The 9,597-nt window shown below is 41.9% G+C and overlaps 1 protein-coding gene across 4 annotated transcripts in view; it reads right to left on the bottom strand.

The window, feature by feature from the left end:
* Window positions 1–1,565: 1,565 nt before the first annotated feature.
* Serpinb5 (serpin family B member 5) overlaps window positions 1,566–9,597 on the bottom strand; it is a 31,040-nt gene continuing 23,008 nt past the window's right edge. For all 4 annotated transcript variants that reach the window (XM_046428218.2, XM_046428224.2, XM_046428219.2 and 1 more), the window contains 2 exons: window positions 5,820–5,987; window positions 1,566–3,351 (listed from right to left, as the gene is read on the bottom strand). In XM_046428218.2, the coding sequence (XP_046284174.1) occupies window positions 2,950–3,351; window positions 5,820–5,987 (570 nt within the window). In that variant the 3' untranslated portion in view covers window positions 1,566–2,949. The remainder of the gene's footprint in view (window positions 3,352–5,819; window positions 5,988–9,597) is intronic.

Raw genomic sequence — 9,597 nt, 5'->3', positions numbered from 1 at the left:
GAGTCTCCTTCAAAATGACCAAGCCTGGTTACTCCCACCTCACTGTGGCTAACAGCTCACAGGTGTCCTTCCTCTTCCATCCAGCTCCAGCCTTCTTCATGCTCTGTCTTAGGGACCCTGCACACTGCACCTGTCCTTTGGGTAGAGGCCTGGCCCTCTCTCCTTTGCACTATTGGTCTCGTGGACCCAATAGCTCTGTGGTGGGGCCTGTTCTGGACATTGTGGGTGTTTAGAGATGTCCTCCCAGAAGTAACAATAAAAATGACCCCTAAAGGACAGAACACCCCCAAGCCCAGTTGTAGACTGTCCCAGGCAAGTGTTAGTCAAAAAGTTCAGTGTTTCCCAAGTTTCAGGAGACAATGGAAGCGCCGTGAACGCTTGGCTCAGGATACTGAGCCTTGATACTGCCCTTCCTCTAAACACTCAAGTCCGTTTTCACTGTCATCCCATCTTCTCTATCATTACCTGGGAAGATAAGGAAGATGAGCCAAGAGTGGCAAAGGTTGGTTGGGGCCACTCTCAGGAATCCTGCACAAACGGCCTTTTTTAGATCAGGGGGGTGTTGATCAGCATTCAGACTCCACTTTTATTGCAAGAGAACACACATCAGTCCAAGAGAAGGGGTCTATTGACTCTGAGATTCAGAGACGACATGAACCATTTAAAACAAATGAATGTGGCACTGAGAAAAATGCACTTAATAAGAAAAGCAAATAGCTTAAACCTGCACAGCTTACTTAATAAAGTTACATTTTGAGGGAAGGACCCAGGTGAAAAGGGCTGGATATCAGCTCCATGTCCTCCTAAGGCCTTGGAGTCATGTGACTCTTCAGGGGTTGAAAGTCATATCACCCCCTCCCCACCCTGGTCCTTTCTTCCCTTGGACGAATGGGGCACAAAATCCCTTGGCCAGAACAGAAGGAGAAAATGGTAGCATTACAGTTCGGATCTGGAATGTCCCCCAGAGGTTCCTTGTTGAAGTCTTGGTTCCCAATGCGGCAATGTTCAGAAGTGACTTAGGATGTGATTGTATCATAAGGGAATCTGATCTCAATGGATTAATCCATGGATGAGTTCATAGTTGAAGGAAATATTGGGAGTGGGTGGAAACTGTAGGATGCTAGGCCTAGTTGAAGGAAGTAGGTCACTGGGAGCATGTCCTGGAAGGATCTATCCTTGGCCCCTTTCTCTCTCTCTCTCTCTCTCTCTCTCTCTCTCTCTCTCTCTCTCTCTCTCCTGGCCACCATGAAGTAAGCAGCTCTGCTCCACCATGCCCTTCCACGGTGATGTACTGCCACCACCCCAGAAACAATGGAGCCAGCTAACAATGGACTAAAACCTCTGAAACCATGAGCCAAAATAACTTTTCCTCCTTTATGTTGTTTTTCTCAGGTATTTTGTCATGGCAATGGAATACTAACTAAAATAGGCAGTAATCATCCTTTCTTCTTTTTAGTTTACCTCAATCCCTAAAAAAAAAAAAAATTATACACAGGAATGTAAAAGCATGGCTTGTTTCTGTTTTAAAACAGTAATTCTAACTTAGTGATAAAGAAATCAAGATACATAATTCAATAATATTTTATTGTCAATAGCACAGAAGAAATGCAATATTGAACCGTCAGATGAGGAAAAACCTATTTACAATGAATGGCAAGGAACAGATGAAGGAAGGCTGTCACAAAATCTGCAGTAAATATATCCTTTTGGTAGTGAATTAATACATGAGCCTGCAACATAAATAGCCAACCAGAAACACTTTACAATTACTATCAATGTAGATTACAAAGTCACAATCTAAATTAACTATAGCCATATGCTGAAAAGAAAATGTGTCAAAACATTTGGATATCAGCTCCATGTCCTCCTTTAGAAGTAAATAGCTTTACTTCTAAAGGTTTTAGATTCCTTTCCTTTTCCACTATTTATCACATTAGACAAAGAGACAAGTCCCTTTAACATTCAAAAAATGATTTTGTTGGCTATTATGAATCCCTGTGGATTCTAAGCCCATGGTGTCCAACATCCAAACCATTCTGAGTCAGCTAGAAGACCCTGCCACCAGTCCAGCAGCAACCAAATGACCAGGTGGGACTGCTCTCAAAAATGAAAGTCAAAATTTTTTTAATAAAGCTGAGCTTCTCCTTGGGGGTCTCACATTTCAGCTACTTTATCCAACATTTCACTATAAAAGTTCTGCAAACTGTTTTCATAAGCTAGTGACATACTCATTTGTCAGCAAAATTTGACCACTTATGGACTGGAGTCTTGATTTGTCTGTTTTATGTGAATATTTTATATTTTGTTGCAGAAATAATGTTAGGGTGTTGATTTACAGAGTACTGTTTCAGACTCTGTTGATGAAGCTCCATAACATACCAAAAGTGCTAGGCCCGATGTGCAATATATCTTTCTAAAAATCCCAAACATTCAGAGTTTGAAAATACATGTATCTCTCAAGGCTTAACATAAGGACTTCTGTGCCTATAGTAGAGAAAACAGGGGTCCAAGTTTTGTAGGTCCTATGCACCATAGTTTCTTTAGACTTTCGGGAAGTGAGAGTATCTAGAGTATTCTATATCCCTGTGAAGAAAGGCAAAGTTCTGGGTATAAGATCCTACAGACCTTCCTTATAGGAATTTCTGTATGGAACACTGTATGTCTCTCCAGAATCCTGGACAGTTTGACAAATAAAGAATAAATATTTTTCCTCTAAGGCAATTCCTTTTCATTAAAAGCATATGTCCTTTTTTTATGGGGGGGAAAAAAGGAAACAAAAGAAAGAATTAGAAAATAAGGGCCTGTTGTGTGAGGGCTACACATGACAAGGACCAGCTGCTTCCTGATCTAGCAACAGTAACAATTTATCGTTTCTAGGAAATGAATCTCTGGATGCAGAGTTTATAGAAATCTGCATCCAGAGACAAGTCAAGTGGGTCTTAACTTGGGCTAAGCCACTTCAGGAGAACAGAACTTGCCAAAGAAAATGATGTTTCGGGTTTTGTTGTGCCTGATGATGTAAATAAATGGGTGGTCGGCGTTAAATTCATCCTTGTGTTGCAGGATCCGGGATCCTGGCACCTCAATGGACTCCCCGCCATCTTCATTTATTTCTAAGCACGCTCTGTGAATGACATTCGACAGGGCCACTCCCTTGGTCTCTGACATTCCAGAGAAATCAGATGTATCTTCGTTAAAGGTATTTTTCAGCCCCAGGTTTTCCAGACTAGACTTGGGGTCAATGATCTTTTCCACCTTAAACTTGGGAAGGGAGAGTTTGACTTTGGCATTGGCCATGGTGCTGGGATTGGTCCACTGCAACAGCGTCTCTGAGTTGAGTTGTTTTTCAATCTGAAGGACAGAAAGGAAAGGAATTTAGTTTTATGTATCTCCCACTGTAAGAGACCTTGCTTGATGGAAAACATAAAGAGTTTTCATGAGTCTGATTCTGCAGCAGCCTGGGTGGAGCTTCATCAGAGATGGTGGAGTACCTCTGATAGGAACCAGTGTCTCTTGTAAGACCCACCAGCCACGGGCTCTGTTCTCCTCCTCCCCTACCACAGTGCTCCCTCTGCCCTGAAAGTTATGAGGGCATGGTTTTAATTGGTTTGCTTTAAATTACAAACTAGCTTTTCAGAAAACAGATGCATGGGGTATAATGTTGTACACACGAGAGTGAAATGAATATAAAGCTAGAAAGGTTTTTATACATATTTCCTGGATTATTATTATAATTTCTCTATAAAGAAATCTAGAATACCCATGGGCTGGGCACGGCATGAAATTTAACAACTCAAATTAAAGGTGAAGTTATTCTTTTTAAAATTGGAACTTGAACTTGAGTCATTCTTCAAGTCATGGGCGGTAAAGTGGGAAGTACCTCGGAATGTGACATTATTTGAAATAAGGTCAACTGCAGGTATAATTAGCTAAAATGAGGCCATTAGGGTGGGCTCTAATCTGACTGAGTTCCTTATAAAAAGTAAGAAATTGGACAGAGACAGACACACACACAGGGAGAAAGCTATGTGAAGGTGAAGGAAGACAACAGGGTGGAGTGTGGACACGCCAAGGGACAGCAAAGGCTGCCAGCCACGGCCAGGAGCCAGGCGAGAGACACAAGCCCACTCTCCTTGCAGCCCCCAGAAGGAACCAACTTGCCAACACCCCAACCCCAGGACTGTGGCCTCTGGAACAGTGAGAAAATAAATGTGTGTTATTGAAGCCACCCGGGGTGGGGTTCTTTGTTATGGCCGCCATCACAAACTCATCCAATGTGTATTCTTACACATTTCTTTCTGAGTCTCAAAAGACCATTTTCTTTAGTTCTATTTCCTTAAGAAAAATACTGACACATTTATGAGAGTATTTTAAGTAAGGTAAAATCCAAGACAACTGAATAATCGCGAAAGATCAAGACATGAAATAAGAGAATAATACATCAAAGAAGAATGAGGACAGAAATTCATTCAGGTCATAAAAGGATGGAGGTGACAGTAACAGGTAAGGGGGGGACTGGTTAGTACCAGAGGCCTAACTGGGAACACACACAACCTCTGCTCTTCGAGAACCCCCTTCATAGGTAGACCCCTCTTCATAGACATGTAGACCCACGGCCCACACGGCCCAGGGCTGAGGCCCAGATGAGGAGAGCTAGAACAGAAGCCAGGGAGGGGAGGTCCCAGAGGGAAGGGGGGGTGCCTCAGGCAGCTGGGCAGAGACTGAGCCCAGTGGGAAATTAAAGCTCATTCACAAGCAGATAGATCTGCCACTTTCATTGAACTTTGTGGCTATAACAATCTGAATAAGTGTAATAATATCATAATTGATATCACATAAAAATATATAAACTTTTATATTATAAAATAACATAATAATACAATAACCTGCATAATACATAAATTTGAAGCATAATAAAATCTTGTGTGGGTGTGTGGGTGTGTGTGGGTGTGTGTGTGTTTCAAATTTATTACACAGAATTAACCCTAAGGTAAGCTGTAGATTTTAGCTAATAATAATGTATCAATGCTGGGAGGGGAAGGAAAGATACTGGCGAATGAGATTGATCAAATTGTTATGTGCACGTATGACTATGGCATAACGAGTCCCACTGTTGTGTATAATTATAGTGCACCAAAAAATTAAATAAAATAAAAAGCAAAGAAAATTTCAAAAAAATATTTCAGTATTGGCTTTTCAACTATAACAAAAGTACCACCCTAATGCAAGATGCTAGTAACTGGAGAAACTATAGGATTGGGAGAGGGAGAGAGAGCATAAGGGAATCCTCAGTACTTTCCACTTGTTTTTCTGAAAACCTAAAACTAAAATAGTGTGCTAATAAAGAAACAAATGAAGCTTCTGTTCTCAAGACAGTGGGCCACGCAGCGCATAGCCATTTGGGCTCTTCCTGCTGACATGAGGGAGGCTTCCTCGCCTAGGGGAGAGAACGTACCTCCAATTTCCCAGGCTCAGATCCTGGGTCTACATATCAGTGACTAGTTCTGTGACCATGGACTGGGTACCTACCCCTCTGTGCCTCAGTTTCCACAGGGCTGCCGGAAGAATTGAATGAGATCGTGCACATGGGGAATGAAGCACCATTCCTGGCACATCCTAAGTGCCAAATAAAAGTTAGCTGTTCTCATATTAAAGAGGAAAGGCCCCTGAAGCCCTTGGAGATGACTGAGCCAGTGGTGTGTGAGGCAGTTGGCCGCGGGCTTCTCATGCCCCACACAGCTCAGTCCAGGGGCCTCTCTGCCCTCTCTGCCATGGCAGGGCTCCTGCCTCCCTGTACATAAGCACTGCCTCCTCCTCACCTTCTCCAAGCCCGTCGACTCATCCTCCACATCCTTGGGTAGCAGGATGAGCATGCTGAGGTGCTTATTTTGGAAAGGAAGCTCAATGATCTTGCAGTTGATGTCATCAATGTTGCCCATACAGAATGTGGCCTCCATGTTCATCATCTGCACAGGTTTGGTATCTGTCTGTTACAGGAGACAAGTTTGGACACGTTAACAAGCAATTACTTTCAAGCACAAATATATATACACCATACATACACAAAAACATAAATACACACACCACACCCTTACACAGAAACACACATAAATACATAAAAAATAGGAAGATAGCTATATACACACAAATTTGTTCATATGGTTTTGGATCATTGTGGCTCATGATCCAGCCTCTGGGATTCGAGCCACACTGCACCCAAACCATCAAGCACTGACCTGTGTTAAGTTTATAAATCCTTTTCAAAAATTATCCATGTCCTTTATAATTCTATGTGCTATATATTATATAAACTATATATAGTACTGTATTTGCATATATAAAATATTAGCAGTAAGACAGTCTAAAAATATATGAAAAGTTTAAGTTAGTGTCTATAGATACTTATGATTTTTGAGATCTTTAAACAAAGTCTTGGTGGAGCTGACTTCAAAGTAAATTCTATTTGCAAACCCACATACCTATTTACAGAGTGCTTCCTTAAAAATGCCTAATCAAAAAAGATGTGGCATACAGAAGGACAAAACTGTATTTGGTTTGCCCTCTCTATTTGTCTTTGAGACCTCTCCCCCTGTCTCATACCTACTCAGATCTGAGCAGATGGAGAGTCTGGATTGGAGATATGAAGACCAGGTCTTGGTCCCAAATGTGACACAAGCAGATGCTACAATCTAGAGCAAGTCTCTCGACCTAAGTCTCTGTTTCCTTGTCAGTGGAACGAGGAGATTGGAAAATTCATAATAATAGCTATGGCTGGGGAGGGAGGAAGAGAAGAGAATCAGTGGGGTGGGAGGTGGGGGTACACACACAGCAGCCCAGCTGTTGTGACTTTTTTTTTTAACTCTCTAAAATAACTAAGACAAAATGTTAAGTTCATGAAGTTGGTTGGTAGGTACACTGTGTTTCTTTTATTATTCACTATAATTTTTTGTGTGATTGAAATATTTCATGATTTTAAAAGATGAGAGTTTTCTTTTTTTTTTTTTTTTCTTTTTTCTGAAAGTCCCTTCCTCCAGCTTCCATACACTCCACGCTCCTCTTGCAACAGGGCTGTGAAAGGGCTATAACCCTCAGGCCTCTATCTCCCAGGACCATGCAGGCCTTTCCCTCTCTGGGCTCCCAGGATCCAGTCTCCTACCTCTGCTACCAAGGGTTTCTGAAGAAAAACTAATTCATACTAAGAAGCGAAAGACTGATAGTAGTTTAGGGTAACTTACTGTCTTCATATGCACCTCCCACAGGTAGTTTCCTGTTAACCTAATCTCTTTAGGGGGAGACTTCCAGCTTCATGTCAGTCCTTCAGGGATAACATCACAGTAAAACCTGTACCTCTCTGGGATTTTTCAAACAGTAAGCCGCACCTTACCCAGCACCGCTCTCAAAACACAGCTATGCCTTCCTTATTTTGCTTTTTGTACATACCTCTATCTTAGCACTTGCCACAGTGCTAGGAATATTTTGTGGTTATCTTTTCACCTCCCACCTCAACTGGAATATAGTCATGGCAGATACAGTCATGTCTTGATCCTGGGATATCCCACCAGATAGTACCTGTTTACTAAATATTTGACTGATGGATGATTGAAAACTTCAGTGCTAAAGTATAACCAGAAAGCAAATTATGATAGGAAAACATGTTGCTTTAAAAATTTACTGATAATTCTTCCATTTTTTTAAGAAGATATAGATTTGTCTAAAAATTTCCATCAGGCTAGACTGCCAACAGTTTCTGAACATGCCACAGAGTTGTGTCCTCCAAAAGCTATCATCGATTTCACTTGTCAGCACTGAATTTAGGCACAACAATCCCATTTTCTGAAACACGCATTGAGACATGTTTTGAAAACAGTACTAAATAAAAACTATCCCAGAAAATACAATATAAATACAGATTAAGCACCTCTAGCCTGAAAACCCCAAATGCTCTAAACTCCAAAAGTTTATGAGTACCACCCTCATGCCTATATGAAAACTGTGCCTAACATGAAAGTTCCACACATGACCTCATGTGACAGGGCAAAATACAGAGCACTAAAAATGCTGCGTGAAATCACCTTCATCCTATGTGCATAAGATGCAAATGAAACATAAATGAATTGTGTGTGGCCCTGGGACCTTAAGAGTGATGCCATTAAAACACGTTTTAGATTTCACTTCAGCAGGCCCAGGGACCCTTTGCCAACCCTTCCTCTGAAGGAGAACCAATCACCAGTCAAATGAGCTAGAGGAGGCTGGCTCCATGACTCTGTAGAGACTGTAAGGTCACATTCCACTTCAGCTCCAAAGGAAAGACAACACTAAGAAGTTCCAAGGCCATGATTCAATCTGAAGAAACCGTAAGTGAAAACTTCAGAGTGTGAAGAATCCAATGTGTCCTTGGTTCCCAGGCAGGCCTCTGGTGCAGTCAGTCCTGTCCCTAGCAGTGAGCTTTGAGAAGACCACTGCAGTTGGGAAGCTAAGCTCAGGAAGAGGAAGTGGAAGGAGGACCTCCTGGCTCCCCTCCACACCCTGGATATTTTGAGTAGGTAAAAAGCAATAATGGTGGTTGTTGGCCTCTTCTGGAAAAATATCCCAACAAAACCCAATGAGGTTTTGTCTCATATTGACTGTTTAAATAAACTGAGGGGCTGGGGATGCAGCTCAGTGGTAGAGCTCTTGCCTACCATAGGTGAGGCCTTGAGTTCAGTTCCCAGCACTAAAAACTGAGTTTTGGGGATTGACAGGTCATTCATTCAACAAATTTGCAGACAACCTTAATGGCATGTCAGAATCTGCCAGGAACTACAGACACTGAGATATAAAAGCACCACCCTCATGCCGTGATAAAGCCCACACACCAGTGGAGGTCAAAAAAAAAGCAAATGATTAGATTTTACTGGAAAAAGTATACTTGAGGGTGGGCAATGTATGACTAAAACCCCATGGAAAAAAGCAAAAGGCACGGAAGTCAGTCCCATGAGCCTGTATCCCAAAGGGCTTTTCTCCTGAATTCTAGCATTAAGATGCTGCTTATTAGGCAAAAACAAGTGATGGATGCCAGGTACTCGTGGCTCAGAAAAATTAGAATTGATGCGTAGATTCGTCAGGGTTAATAAGCTACCTTCAAGTATGGCAGAGACTCAAAGACTGCTGTGGGTCTAACTTCTTCATGCCACTCACCAAACCACATCTTCATATGGATCCCTGCGTTGTCCTGGGTTCTCCCATGAAGTGGGTCAATTTTCCAGTCTCAGCTATTTCGTTTCTTTTACAAAAGAGGTGCTTCACCTATGTCTGAGTTATTTTTCACATAGTCACCTCAACACTATTAATGAGACTGCCCTGAAAAACAAGCTTCTCACCCTGCCCTGTTGCAGATGGGTAAGCTGGACTTTTTTCTTCAGAAAGTCAAGAAGTGCTTCAAACCATCTTTTAAGTTAGACATTAAAATATCCAAACTGGGCTGGGGGTGTGGCTTGGTGATAGACAGCTTGCGTAACATTTGGGAGGCCCTGGGTTCCATCCCCAGCATTAAAATTAGTTAATTAATTTCATATTCAAATCATGTGCTTCACTATCAATAGGTGAGAAATTGAGATC

The sequence above is a fragment of the Marmota monax genome, unplaced genomic scaffold (assembly GCF_021218885.2).
Source record: "Marmota monax isolate L192 unplaced genomic scaffold, Marmota_monax_Labrador192_F-V1.1 WCK01_AAM20220418_F8-fsc00201, whole genome shotgun sequence".
Taxonomy (NCBI): Eukaryota; Metazoa; Chordata; class Mammalia; order Rodentia; family Sciuridae; genus Marmota; species Marmota monax.
The sequence above is the reverse complement of the archived record's forward strand: the minus strand, read 5'-3'. Positions and strand labels throughout refer to the sequence as shown.